This window comes from Amphiprion ocellaris, chromosome 9 (assembly GCF_022539595.1).
Source record: "Amphiprion ocellaris isolate individual 3 ecotype Okinawa chromosome 9, ASM2253959v1, whole genome shotgun sequence".
In the NCBI taxonomy this organism is placed as follows: Eukaryota; Metazoa; Chordata; class Actinopteri; family Pomacentridae; genus Amphiprion; species Amphiprion ocellaris.
Window position 1 is genome coordinate 22,033,589 of NC_072774.1, and position 14,109 is coordinate 22,047,697.

At 43.4% G+C, this 14,109-nt stretch overlaps 2 protein-coding genes across 7 annotated transcripts in view; one reads left to right on the top strand and one right to left on the bottom strand.

Moving 5' to 3' along the window:
- The first annotated feature begins 9 nt into the window (after nucleotides 1-9).
- znf526 (zinc finger protein 526) lies at nucleotides 10-7,411 on the top strand. 4 transcript variants are annotated; one of them, XM_055013701.1, is made up of 8 exons: nucleotides 10-496; nucleotides 710-1,158; nucleotides 2,439-2,596; nucleotides 3,248-3,343; nucleotides 3,419-4,209; nucleotides 4,307-4,442; nucleotides 4,534-6,153; nucleotides 6,789-7,411. In XM_055013701.1, the coding sequence occupies exons 2-8, from the start codon at nucleotides 855-857 to the stop codon at nucleotides 6,960-6,962; spliced, it is 3,279 nt and encodes a 1,092-aa protein (XP_054869676.1). In that variant the 5' UTR covers nucleotides 10-496; nucleotides 710-854; the 3' UTR covers nucleotides 6,963-7,411. The 4 variants fall into 4 exon arrangements, with proteins under 4 accessions (XP_054869676.1, XP_054869677.1, XP_023131855.2 ...); XM_055013702.1 differs by having other exon boundaries at nucleotides 10-333; XM_023276087.3 differs by having other exon boundaries at nucleotides 10-208.
- Nucleotides 7,412-8,157: 746 nt separating this feature from the next.
- cicb (capicua transcriptional repressor b) overlaps nucleotides 8,158-14,109 on the bottom strand; it is a 38,851-nt gene continuing 32,899 nt past the window's right edge. For 2 of the 3 annotated variants that reach the window (XM_055013698.1, XM_055013699.1), the window contains 6 exons: nucleotides 13,765-14,108; nucleotides 13,490-13,648; nucleotides 13,239-13,398; nucleotides 12,866-13,000; nucleotides 10,362-10,493; nucleotides 8,158-10,261 (listed from right to left, as the gene is read on the bottom strand). In XM_055013698.1, coding sequence (XP_054869673.1) covers nucleotides 9,981-10,261; nucleotides 10,362-10,493; nucleotides 12,866-13,000; nucleotides 13,239-13,398; nucleotides 13,490-13,648; nucleotides 13,765-14,108 — 1,211 coding nt within the window. In that variant the 3' untranslated portion in view covers nucleotides 8,158-9,980. The remainder of the gene's footprint in view (nucleotides 10,262-10,361; nucleotides 10,494-12,865; nucleotides 13,001-13,238; nucleotides 13,399-13,489; nucleotides 13,649-13,764; nucleotide 14,109) is intronic. The other variant, XM_023276051.3, reaches the window with a different exon arrangement.

Sequence of the window (14,109 nt, forward strand, 5' to 3'; positions counted from 1 at the left end):
TGGGCGGGGCTTCGTATCACAAAAAAATGGAGGCGATCGGGGGGTAAACGTTTCATTACACGCTTTGTAATGTTATTTCCCACGGACACTTCTCAATTTTTGATTTCTGTGTCACGGGTGTTGGCGGTGGACTAACAAAAAGGCGTACGACCGCATGAAGGAAGAGTGACGACTACACGAGGGATTGTCCAACGAGAGTAAATGAGAGGTAAGGGGAAAGAAGGGCCCGCCATGGTAGCCTGAGAGCTTCGGGGAAAAGTGGGTAGCGCCGCCTGACGGACCGCCCGACGAACCGGGGAGCCGCTTTCAGGAAATCGCGGTGCCGAGAAACAGGTCTGCAGTATCGGAGGGAGCGCCGCCAACAGCTCTCCATATGCCATCACACACTGTAAACAAAGATATGAGTCATATTTGGAAGAAACCGGACAACGATTTCTTAACGTCCGTCAAGCAACGGTCGTATTGTCAGCGACAGAGGCCCGTCATTTGGCTGACGGTTGGAAATGTTTGTTGGCGGATTTTTTTTCATAATGTCTGTATGAGCATCACTGGCTATATTTTTTTGGAGCAATCAGTTACACATGTAGCGTTGCTGTGTGCGGTGTGCGAGAGAAACACTTACACCACAGTTTAAACCATGCCATGCTGCAGATCTTCTGATTGATGTGTCCCATTAGGTGTTAAATGTCACATTTTTCTTTCCCCACAGGTGTGCTCCTCTACTGGCTTTTCGGATGTAAAAAGTTGTCATTTATTGAACACAGCTGTGAAATTCCAGTCACTTGCCACACACCTTTTCTATGATACACTCACAACTCACCTAAGACACGGGCACAGACGGACTTATTGCTACCATGGATGAGCAGCAGCAGGAGGCGGAAGATGTGTATGTGGAGCACCAGTATATGTGCAGTGAGTGCCACCAGCTTTTCAACACCCTCGAAGATGTGCTGATCCACCAGCAGATTCACATCGGGCAAGAAGGCGAGGGGGAAGGTGAGGTAGGGGAGGCGTTGACCATCCACGGTGTCCCGGAGATGGGGCAGAACCAGCAGTACCAGTGTCTGGAGTGTGGGAGCCTCCTCCTAAACCCGGAGGAGCTGCTGCAGCACCAGGAGATGCACATGAGAGAGGCCGGGATGGAGGTTGAGCAACAAGGTGGAACATTTCAGTCTATTTGGATTTCTCATGCGTGCACGAAAACTAAGTACAGTTGGAATTCTTTGTACAATCTCGCACAATTTTCACATTTGCAGTGGAAAATTTTTCGCACATTTTTCAGGGTTTCTGCAGGGCATTAAAAAGCATTAATAGTCAGTAAGTTGATTTTGCGAAAATTAAGGCCTGAAATGGCATTAAAAAGCATTACATTTGATTCTCAGTGGCATCAAAAATTCTTTCTGCAGTTTACAAGAAAATTTTTGACAATAATAATATAATAACATAATTGTAGACTGCAATTCGTCAGATATGTGCATCTGCATAAACATGCAGAAGCATTGCGATAACTGTTCCAGCTGGTTGGGTACAATTGCCAAAAACTGCATGTTTTTAACCCTCGTGTCGTCCTGCGGGTCAAACTGACCCGTTTTGAAGTTTGAAAATGTGTGTGTGGGGGGGAGATTTTGCAGTGAAACATCATGATGTCCACATTTTCAACATTTTTGCGAAATTTTTGAACATTTTTGGTGGAAAAAAAGGAACGCTAAAAAGTGAAATTCGCTGGATTTTGGTAGATTTTTTTGTGAATGTTCTTAAAGAAAATAGAACTTTTACTGGTATATATTTAACCACTTTAGATATTTTTAAGATTTTTAGCAAGCTTTTTACTCATTTTTTGAAAATATTTACAACAATTTTCTTGCCAAATTTGCTTTTTTGTTTGTTTGTTTTTAAATAAAACTTTTAAGGGAAACTTTTAATGAATTATTGGAATTTTCTTCCTGAAGGTTTTGCAAATTTTCAAAAATTTCGGGAGTTTTTTGCTGAATTTTTGGATTTTTTTTTACAGACAAAAAACATTTTTTGGTGCCTGTAAATGAAGACAACAGGAGGATTAAAGTGTCCAGCAGGCTGGACCAGGTGGAGGAGAGCTGGGAAATGGAGAAATTCCAGCAAAAAATGGCTAGAAAACGTGGATTTCAGAGAATGACTACAGCCTGTGGGTGGTCGGGTGGTTTGCGGATTCAGTGAAATGTAGGGACAGTTTTCATATAAAGATCATCTTTTACAAATAAAACAAACCCATGTAATTTGTTGAGTTGACGGTCGTGGCATTAAAATTTTTACAGTATAGCATTAAAATGGCATTAAAAAGCATTAAATTTGACTGGCTGATTTCTGCAGAAACCCTGTTTTTGCTTTTCACTTGCATAACTCTTAGTTGTAGTAAGAGTAAGAGGCGGCACTAACCACCTGTGTTTATGACTGTTCCCCAGAGCTGGAGGCAGATGAAACTGGATTGGAGACTCGGGTGTCGGGACCGGTTCAGTACCAGTGTCTTGATTGTCTAGCTCTGTTCGATTCCCCTGAAACCTGGCTGGAGCACCGGCGAACTCACAGCAGGAGCAGCACACACAGTAACACAGAGACCACAGTAAGGGACCAAACACACACACACACAAACACACACACACACACACACACACACACACACACACACAATTAATGTTAATGTAGTAAAGTGCAGTTCCTGGACAAACTTGCTCCACAGATGGTGGTGAAGGCTTTGTCAAGGAAGCCTCTGTCTATTAAAATAAGTAGGTGCCTGAAATTGGTGGTGAAATTTTAAAAAATGGTTTTGTTACATCACTAGGTAAACGGTAGTTCTATTTTGAAGTAACAATGGGTCAAATGTAGACCAAACATAATAGAAATGGGACTTTTTTTAAGATTAAACATACATTTTCCACTCCTGAATCGTTGACATGTGCTTAATTCATTAGTATCTGCAGTGAAAAGCATTATTTGCCCCTTGGGGCATTTTTCCTACAAGTCAAATCAGTTTCTGACCATGCATTTATTACATTCAGATCTGGCCAATACAATATAGACTGCAGCTTTTATCTCTGTGACTGTGCAATTCTGAACAGTTAAAATGTGTTAGGTGTTCGATAATTTACTAAAATAATGTGAGAGGAGTTTTAAACTGTTTCTAAATGTATTATTCGAAAGTACAAGGGTATTAGCTGTGGCATTATATCCACTGAATTTAAGAAAATCCCTTGTTTTTGTGTCCCTGCAACAGGAGTATGTATTGCAGCCGGACGGCACTGTCACTCCACTGAACAATATGCAGAACTACGTGTTGAGTGAGCAGCAGGCTGGAGAGATCTTGGCACAGGTACTTTGATAAACATCCTAAACAAATAAGCATAAATGTGAGATCTGTTATTGATTTCTTTCCTGTGTTTTCCAGGTACTCGCCCAGCAGCAGCAGCAGCAGCAGCAGCAACAGAAGAAGCGTCAGTCTCTCTCTAAATCTGCTGCACCTTCCCGCTCCGCCCTGCTGCCTCCTGTGACTCCCACTCCAGGTTCCGCCACCATGCACCTGCAAATTCTTACAGCCCAAGCTCTGGCAGACAACTCCACTCCCACCCAGCGTCGCTCCAAGCTGCCCCGTCTGTTGCCTGCAGTGAGCCGAAGCTCTTCCGCAAAGTTGGGGCTCCTGGAGAACGGTGTCCAGAGACTGGAATTAAGACTGGCCCAGAGCGTCCATGCAGACAGCCAGCAGCAGCAGCAACAGCCAACAGAGGTGGTGGTCATCCACCCTTATGAATGCTCAGAATGCTCCCTTCTCTTCCAGACCCCGGAGGACTTCCTCCAGCACCAGGGAGAACACTTCTTGGGCCAGGACAAAGAGAGTGGAGAGCCAGGGGTCATGAGTGGCTTTGAGGAGATGCGAGGGAGGGAAGAAACTACAGAGAAAGTGGAAGACGTAAGAATTAGAGTAGCTGAGAAGAAAACGGCCGTCTGGGTCAAGCCCCAACAATGTGAGCTTTGCAGCCGCACGTTCACCTCAGTCAATCGGTTGGCCGCTCACAAACGTGTGCACCAACAGGGCACGCATGAATGCCGGGAATGTGGCAAGGTGTTCAAGAAAGCAACATCACTGCAGACCCACATGCGCACACACTCAGGCGTTGCCCGCTATCTGTGTGTGGACTGTGGTAATGGTTTTACCACTGAGATGACTCTGATGATGCACAGGTAAAGGCTTGGTAACACTAGAGCAGCCAGTATGATGAGAAACTGATGAAAACTTTGTGTATTGTTTGTGTAATCTTTTCCACCTGGTTTCTTGCAGGAAGTCCCACACAGCAGACCCCGTTCATAAGTGTCAGTTCTGCAACAAAGCTTTCGCCAATATGACCAAGTACCTCTACCACCGTCGAACCCATCTCAACCGTGACACATCTGGTTTACCCCCCTCTGTCACTATGGTAGTAAAATGACCACATCTCCATCCTAATTGCTTCCTCTACCTCAAGTTAGTATGACTTTTTAATTCGACATGTCTGTTGTCTTCTTTAGATATCAGCTCCAAAAAGAGCATCTGCTTCTGCCCTTTCCATCCTACAGAGAGCGAGGGAGATAAAGAATCCCCACAGGGTGGAGGCAAAAATCAACCTGCTGGCTCCTCTCACAGAGGAAGAGATGGAAACACTGGGGGATTCAACACAAAGTTCTCAGAGCATAGTGGAAGGAGGTGAAGCTGAAAAGGAGGGGGGGCACAGCAACGTGGAGGTATCTGAGCCACTGGAAGGAAACTCTCGGGATTTTCAGCAGGTGGAGGATGCCAGTGTCTCTGCTGTAAACCTTCCTCCTCTGGATGAGAGCCGTGCGGGAGTCAGGTCTAATGCTAATGACTCGGCTGAAACTGCTTCTTTTACGTCATCGGACAAAGGGCCTTCTTCTTGTCATTCATGCCCTAAAGCGTTTCCCTCCCAGCTCCAGGTAGTACACCATCGACGCAAGTCCCATGTCCCAGAGCGTAGTTTTATTTGTGGCATCTGTGGGAAGTCTTTTAAGAAGCAGATCCACGTACGAAATCACATCCGTACACATACTGGTGAGAGACCCTTCCAGTGTTCTGACTGTGGCAAAACGTTCTCATCTTTAGCCAACCTGATGAGGCACAATCTCATCCATTCTGGTGTGCGCCCCTACCGCTGTGATGTCTGCCATCGCTCCTTTTCCCAGTCATCTAACCTTCGTCAGCACAGCATGCTCCACTCTAGTGCTGCAACACTCAGCTGCCCTGACTGCCCCGCCACCTTTCGCTGGCCCACCAAGTTAGCAGCACATCGCTACACCCAACATCCAGGAGCTCCGGCCCCATTTCCCTGTATTCACTGTGAGGCTGGCTTCCTAACCAGGAGGCAACGAGACAGCCACTGTCTGGAGCAGCACCCCACACAGGTGCAAGCTGGTACGGGCCTAGAGGTGAGCAAAGAGACCCACTACCAGGTAGGGCTGGACAAGGATGTGACCTCAGAGGCCTCTAGTTCAACAACACTAGGAACACAATCAGGGGATTCAGCCAGTCTTGTGAGGGGGGGCTTGGATTGTAATATTTGTGGGAAGAAGCTCAATTCTCCTGCCAATTTGCGACTTCACAGACTGAGCCACTTCGCCCTGGGCCCCGGACGGCCTCGGTGCAACCCAGGGAAGCGACCGAAAGCTCACCAGTGCCCTGTTTGTGGCAAACTGTTTGTGTCTTCCTCTGGAGTAGCACTTCACCAACGAGTCCACACTGGTGAACGGCCATTCCCCTGCCAAGTATGCGGAAAGCGCTTCCGTCAGAACACACACCTGCGAGAGCACCTGCGCACACACTCGGGTGAACGGCCTTTTTGCTGCGAGGTGTGTGGAAAGGGTTTCATCCAGAGTATGCACCTGGCTGAACATCGGCGAACGCACACAGGCGAACGGCCACACGTGTGTCCACTTTGTGGTAAAGCCTTCAAGACCTTCTCCAACCTCAGGAACCACAAAAAGACCCACACGAGGCAGCAGAGGCTGGATGAGAAGGCTGCTGCCCAAGCTACCTTGGAGACAAGCTCTTCTGTGGCAGTGTTAGATGCTTCTACAGTGGGACAAGCCAATGGGCAGCCACAGCTAATCCAGATCCAAACCTCTGATCTACAGCAGGTAACCATGGACCTTCTGGTCATTAACATTTGACGTTGCAATGGTGTTTGTCCCTTTTGGTCCTAGTTTTTTATTTTTATTTTTTTAAAACCATGTGTTGATCTTTCAAATTCTCTATCTTTTCCAGAATAGACAGGAAAACGTTAAAATAAAGATCTACTTAATGTGAACAACTGTATTCAAGATTCATAAAGATTTATAAGTATTAAATACACAGGCAGAATTTAAGTTCAAAATTTGTTAGAAACTGCATTACAATTCCGAAGGTGTCGAGTGTAATGACTCATTTCAGAGCAGTAACGCAAGTCAACCGTGACGTTTTACAAATAAACTAATACATATAAAATTGAACAACTATCAAAGTAAAACAACCAAGATTTGCAAAAAGTAACATTTATTCAGGCTTTACTCAAACCGTGTCAGTCATCTTTTGACTTTTGAGGATCATAATGGTCAAATTATAGATTGTGGCTTCTGTACAAAACCATAACCAGTAAACAGAAGGTAGCTCTTTAGTGAATGTTTTGTATTAGAATAGGACATAGCCAAACTTTGCTCACAAGTCAGTTGGATTTCCAGTGGTTTCAATGTCGCAATCCTGTGTTTGATTTTATTCTAAATTTTCACTCTCGCAGACGCAGGGCACCCCTACCATTATGTGTAATGAGTTTGGGGAGACCATCGCCATTATTGAGACCAGTGAAGGAGGAGCGCTGCCTCTGGAGCAGGCTCTGGAGATCTATCACACTGCTTTGGAGAACGGCCTCGCCATGGACACAGTTGCTGTGGACGGACTGCAGCTAATCTGAGGAGTTGAAGTCAGCAAAAAAAAAGACACTTTATTCTTGAGCTCTATTGTAGAATTCATGAGACCAATATGAGTCTTAATCCTGATTAAAATAAAGACTGATTGACTACTGGAAGATTGAGTGTTCAGTTCTGAGTCATGAGCTACTGGAACCAGATGATAATGTTCTGGACAAGAGTGCTAAGTTGATAAGATTAATTTCAGCAAAAAGACCAAAGTATGTCAGCATCCCCTTTTGATAAAGCTAGGAGAGGGATCAGTATTAAAGTGTAGAGAAGTGATGCATATTAAAATGTATGATGTATTCATAAGGAATACGGACCATTGGTTGTGCCTCAGATTACATTTGTATGATTTAATTTAATCATGTTTATGACATTGATGTGATTTTCTGTATTTAAAGGTCAACCGGTTTTAAATAGTTGAATAAATGTTTTCTCAAGCCCATGAGCATTTGTACCCCGAGGTCATTCAATACATGAACACTCACACACCTAACGTGGTTTTAGGGTGACCAGATCTCAATAAACCAATTGTGGGACAAAGAGCATATTTGTGTGGGACAATGTGTGACACCTTACCAAAGCTGAGAGGTGGGTCTCGCATGTACTGTGTCGCTTTACGTCGTTCTCCCCACCGTGTGAAACGGAAAACGAACTCTGGCAAACTTCACAGAAAACTCTCTGAGAATCACCTTGCACCGGCTTCACCCAGTGATATGTAGTTTCCCAGTCTTTGTTGAAGCTGCATCTTCTTTTCTTTGCTGTACTTTCCATTATCTCCGCCAAAATCCATAGTTTAGTGTTTGTGTCTGCTTTGCGGTGTGTCGCGACTGGCACAATTTACGGCAACTGACAACAAGGTGCGGCAGCAAGACACTGACAGGTTAATCTGGTCGTGATCGCACATCTGCGCTGTTTGAATAACATAGAAAAAGCCAGATAAAAAACAAAACTCCTAGCATCTGTCCTTTAGAGTTTTAACTTTTGAAAATTATAGCTGCCAATCAAAATGCGGGACAGCGTCTCAATGGGTGGGACGTGGAAAAAGGGATGAAAATGCTGTGCAGTTCCGCACAAAGCGGGACACTTGGTCACCCTACGTGGTCTCTGGACAGAAATTATGCTGAGATATCCTTCTTAAAAGCACTCTGTACTTGTGTTTAAGGAAAAACCCATTTTTCACATTGCCAGCAATAAAATCACTAAGTGAACACCTATTTTTATTTGCATACTGAAAGATACAGATACAAACTTAATTTATTTATTTATATAAATTCCTCTCTTGCATACTGGCACAGCAAAACAAGGAGTAAAACAAAAACATTAATAGCCATATTTATTATTTGTACATTTCATGTATTTTACCTTCAGTAATGGTGTTTTCAAAGTCAATTTATGTTCAATGACAGATTTTCTTTATCAATATTATGATGAGTCTACTGACTCTACAGTAAATATTTACAACACACCCAAGTCTTGCACAAAGACACAACCAGTATTATATCCTGCTAGCTCTCATTGATCCGTTACCCTCCTGTCACTTCCCCCAGTTTTCTCTCCACCTGTTCAGAGGAGGTTTAGAGAGAGGAATAAAGTGACAAGGGGAGGAAGGAGGTGGTGGAAGGAGATGTACAAGTGTTGAGCCTATAGAATCAAACTTAGCGAGGGACAGAGAGGCATACTAGGGTCATCTAAAAACATTCGGCCTATTACTGTTGAAAGGATATAAAGGTCCATGTTGTGTGAACAATTTGAAATGAACAATTAAAATAACTGCAATGCAGGTCCTTTGCTGAGGAAGACTACAATGGAGCAACTGTACAGGTGTGGTAACAGCATCTCTCGCCTGCCTCAAAAATTATATAAAAAAAAAACTAGTACAAGAAGTCAGTAGCTGGCAGAAATACAAGAAATGTCTACCAGCAATGAGACCAGAACTAAGGGCTGGGGTTCACATCAATGATATGAGGAGTAATAATAATAAGAACTATAAGAATAGTACAACAACAAACTGAAAATGACAATGTTAAATACAAATCAAATCATTTTAAAAAAAGTTGATAAACTGTTTGGCAAGAGAGGATTAAGGTCTTACCAGCCTGACCTCCACAATTAAGAGGCAGGATGTGCCCAGTGACCCCGACCCACCTCCTTCCTTCATGACCAGCGAATGAGAGGCACAGGAATGCTTGGTTCCTACCTACTGGCGTGTGCTCGGGTCAATCGCAAGAAGGGAGGACTTGGGCAGTCAGGTAATCGCAGGAATGATGGCACTGCCAGAAGTTCACTTGAGTTTGTCATTTTTTTCAGTCACTCCCAGTAGACCTCTCCTGAAGGTCTACAGGTAAGAAAAAGGTCTTTCCAGGTCCACCGCATGACTCTTTGTCAATCAAGTAATTTCTGGCTGTTGAGGGCCCAGCCCCCGAATGTCAGCAGAAACAAGACACGAGCTTACAACAGTCACATCTGCATATAGGTTGTTCTGCAAGCCGATAATCACTGCTCTTACCTCTAGAACTAATACAAACGAGACAAATATCAAAACATAGACCATCCTCATTTAAAACTGCTGACTTTTAACAGTCTAAGAATGGGTTAAGCAGGTTTCTTCAAAAGAGAACCTTTTCTTCTTCAAGGCAAATGAGTGCAGATGTACACAATTGTCCTTTGTGCACTGGAATCAATGCGACCTTTCTCCAAGGTGGTTAATACAGAGTGCTAATTCAAGTGTGGGAATTAAAAGTTTGAAGGGTGTATGTGTATACATGGTAGTTGTTGTGCCACTGGTTTTTCAAAAGTTTTTTTGGTGCAAGAGTAATATAATAGAAAAAAATATAAGTCCCAACATTACATACAAACATTACTCACTTTCAAAGGATGGCTGTTGATGATGAAAAATAATCAGGATATCAGCAGAGGAAAGTAAAGAGTGAGGATAAGCATGAAAAATGGGAAAGTATGTATGAGCTGGAAAGGTCAGCAGACACTGATTGGTCAATCTAACTTGTCGGTATCTCTCATCTAGAAGAGTCCTGCAAATCACGAGGATCCTCTGGGTTTGCTTCTGTCCCTTGTTCCACTTCTTCATCCTGCAGGTCTCCACCTCCTCTCCCAGATCCTTCCCCTGTCTGGGAGCCAGAAGGTCCAGGGAGGGAATCTGAGGCGCCTAAACCAGGGGCGTCTGAGGGAGTAGCTGTCTGCATGATCTTCTGTCGCACCTCCCTGATCTTCAGCTGCAGACACACTTTGGTGGGAAATATATCGGAGTATCTCGTCTGGAAGGCTGCAGTGGCCTGAGCTAGAAGCAGAGTTACAAAAATTGCAGGAATGAATGTCGGCATTTGGAAACCAATTCTTGAAATGCTTGTAGGCATATGTATGTAGTGTTTGTGTCTTACCTGACGGAAAGAAACCCTGCTCCTGGAACAGCTGCATGACAAGTGCTCTCCTCTGGTCTAGAGTTCGTCGCAGGGAGGAATACGGCACCTTATCAAATTCCAGTTCTGCCAGAATGTCTTCTCCATCTGTGGCTGGGAGAGGAACAGACAGATGGAAGATGGTGAGTTTTCAGGAGACTGGTTACAATAACCATCTTAAATCCTTTACAGACATAGGATAACTAACATTGCTACTTCCTCAGATTCTTAACGTGATGGTATTGAGACATAGGTCACTTTTACATTATGCTCCTCACAGCTTCATTCAAACATACAGTAATGGGGAGAGCAACAGCGTGCACACGATATCCGTTATGCATGTGAAATTATTATTACAATAATATTCAAAAGACTAAATCTAAACTACTAGCAAGCCTCTCAAACTGTGAAAACAATTCATAGCCTAGTGAAGTAATTGATTCTGTCCATGTAGGATGACAATCTAAATGCTATTTTACCGATAGTAAAATAAACCTATCCTAACAGCTGTGATGGAGCTCAGGACTCAACCTGAGGATTGCCGCTATGTAAAAAATGATTTCACGGTAGCTTATCAACCGTGACTCTGTGTGCGACAGCTCACAAGTGTCACTTGATCCTGTCTCTATGTCAGGGATAATTTATAAGTTATTAATGAAGTCACCACTGTTGTTCCATACACATAAATGTAACTCTTTCTCTTTGGAGATGCTCCTCTGGTTCTGCTGCTGTCTTATGCTATGTGTATAATAAACAGCTGGAGACTAAATTAACTTCAACTTCTATTAACAATTCGTCAGAATACATTCACTATTGGTGAGTCCTATTAATCTGATCTGCAGATTCTGTCTTCATCACAATAAAGTTTTATGTCTGTGGACATTTCACTAAGCAGCAGAAATTATATGGATGTGTGAACAAAAAGGCATTTTGTGATTTTGGCATACAAATCTCTGATATTTATGGTTCAATAATGATGCTGAAATGTAGAAAAACCCTTCCAACTTGCTTCACTTAACTGGAGGTACACTGCTTGTGCATGCTGATCTGTTAATGTGACGGCAGGAAGTTCAGACTTGTGCCTTGTTGAAAGTGATACGGAAATGTTAGTAAGTCAGACTAAGCAAGAGAAAAGTGACCAGGGGCTCAGTCAGACATGCAGCCAACATGTTCAGATGCCATTAAATCAACAGAAGGGAATGCATTTCTGTAAGCGGCTTTGGTTTATGTTCCTGAGAACTGGAACCAAGCAGGAAAAATATATATGTGGGTGAAACCCTGTCTGACACAAAAGTAGAAATTTCTAACTAGTCCTAATAGTCATTGTTAGCACATCTTTACTCAAGTACATCTCGAGTAGCTTAGTAGCAGATTGAAGCTTATTTCAACTGCATTTCATGGCATTTCCAATAAGAAGCCCATTTGTAAATTAAAGACAAAATTTTCTCGCTCCTAATATGCACCATATTTTTCTAAGTATTTGAATGTGTACTTCCAAAACAAGATAACAAAAATCTTGTTGATTGTTTTGACTAATTAAAATAAACACTTTTAAAAACCGTAACCCTCCAACTATGGAGGAGGAATATATTTAACTGTAGGTTGAATTCCTTGACTTGAACCATCTCATTTTGAGAAGGTCATTTGAGACAAAAGATAAAAACTACAACAAAGCACAAAAACACAAAAAAATGATCTGGAGGCATAGAGTTGGGCAGTATAGCTGAGAAGTCTATCACAATAAAATGCTTCATTACAGTCAATGTCGATCATTTTTGATATTTTAATGACCTATAGTTAATATAGGCCAAGGGACAGATTTCTTTTCAATTTAGCTGTTTTAGCCTATTTATCAAATTACACGTGTAATAATTTTAGTTTTAACAAAACAATGAAAAATACATATAAAAAATGTAAACAAGCATAAAAACAGATAGAGATACAGAAATGATCCCACGTTGATAAATATTTAAAAAAGAAAGTAAAACCCAGAAGCAAACGAGGGAGACTAGGGCAAGGCCACTGCAAAGCGCTAAAGTTAAGGCTCTGAGTGGCCAGCCTAAACCCGGGTATCTCCGGGTTTAGGCTGGCCACCGCACTGGCCCCTGCATCTACCCAACCCATCCAGCCTCCAACTGGGGCTTGTTTGTGGAACTGAACTCATGGAACTGACTGTTTTTGTCATGTCTGTGTTTTAATAATGGAGTGCACCTAATGTATTTAAGTGACGCTATCGACCATTCTGTCAACATTCTGTAACAATTCTATAATTGCTATTCAATAAGTGTCTGTCGCGGGCACATGATGCTATTGTCCAGGCCTAACAAAGACACAAACAGGAGCGCTCCCTCCACTTTATCCCTGTTATACAACACAGTGTTACACATCACTTGCTCAGCACTAACAGACAAAAAAAAAAAATCGCATTCAGTGTAAATTTACAGCATGTCATTTTCCATGCCCCCCTGCTTTTCTGCATACATTACCTGCTCTCTCAAAGGTGAAGATGTCTCCCTCACACTTGGCAGCACTTTTAGGCGTGTTGGGCTCAGAGCTGCAGCTGGAGCGCCGCCGACTCTTCCTCTTGGGAGAGACTTGATCGTCAGTGGCTGAATCCAAGTCTAGAAGCACAATTTAAAACCCCGCACACAAAGAGGGATTTACATGAAATGCCCATGATTTCCCTTTATTTTTATGTTGAAGTAGAGAGTAGAGTTGAGACTAAGGTCCTAGAAACAATGAAACTACAGTAATTATTAACTGAAAATTCTAGCATACTCATGGTCAGGCACTGTAACTATCTATAGAAACTTGCTTAAAAGTATTTAGTGTATCTTTAAATGCTCTTTTAAGTGAGACCTGTTGAGTTCTTCCTCTTGCGGCGATAGCTGCCCAGAATAGCGCGGGGGGAAGTGGCCAGACTCTGCAGGGTGGGTGAAGGCAAAACCTCTTCTGGCCGAAACTCTGGCAGCTCGGCAAAGCGCTCCTCAAAATATACCTCTGACAGCACCCTGCCAGTCCAACACACACACACACACACAGAATATACAGTATATATACACTTTCCATTAAGATTTTCTACACTAAAGGTTCACAAAAGCATTTCCTCACTTGTCCACAGAGTCAAAGGTCTTCTTGAGTGGTGGTGGGCGAGCTTTGACCTTTTTGGGTGTAGGAATATCTTTGTCGGTCTGTGGAGGTGGCAGGGTGGGTTCTGTGGCTGATGGAGGGGGGAGAGGAGATGATGGGCGGGACTCCTTCCACCCAGCCTGCACAGAAAGTTCAATAAAGCCATTTATACAAGAGAGATACTATGTGGATTACAGCTGGGTAGTTTATTCTTGTAGTGCTAGAGCTGAAAGTCAGCATGTGATGGTCCTCTCACCTCTTTGGCAATTGTGCTTTCCCAGTTTCTTGTGTCAGAGGAGTCTGTAGCACTGGAGCCCTCCAGGGGTCTGTCAGAAGATGCAGGCTCCTCAGTGGGATGCGTTGATGGAGACCCTATCTGCCGTGTCACATCAGGATCAAAGGAGAAATGACTGTTGGCTGCAGCTTCCCTCTCTCTCTCCTTTTCCCGCTCTCTCTCCCTCTCTCGTTCCCTGTCTTTGTCTCGCTCTCTTTCTTTCCCTCGGCTTCCTCCGTCATAGCTGCCCACGGGAATGGTTGCTACTGTTGCCTTCACTTTCTGAGGGATCCTGACTGGAAGTTGCGTTAGCTTGGATGTACTGCC

Excerpts from the sequence above, each read along its gene's own strand:
- znf526 (XM_055013701.1), top strand. The coding sequence starts at position 855 with ATGGATGAGCAGCAGCAGGAGGCGGAAGATGTGTATGTGGAGCACCAG. Across the intron at positions 1,159-2,438 it reads GATGGAGGTTGAGCAACAAG|AGCTGGAGGCAGATGAAACT; the intron begins GTGGAACATTTC and ends ACTGTTCCCCAG. Across the intron at positions 4,443-4,533 it reads TACCCCCCTCTGTCACTATG|ATATCAGCTCCAAAAAGAGC; the intron begins GTAGTAAAATGA and ends TGTCTTCTTTAG.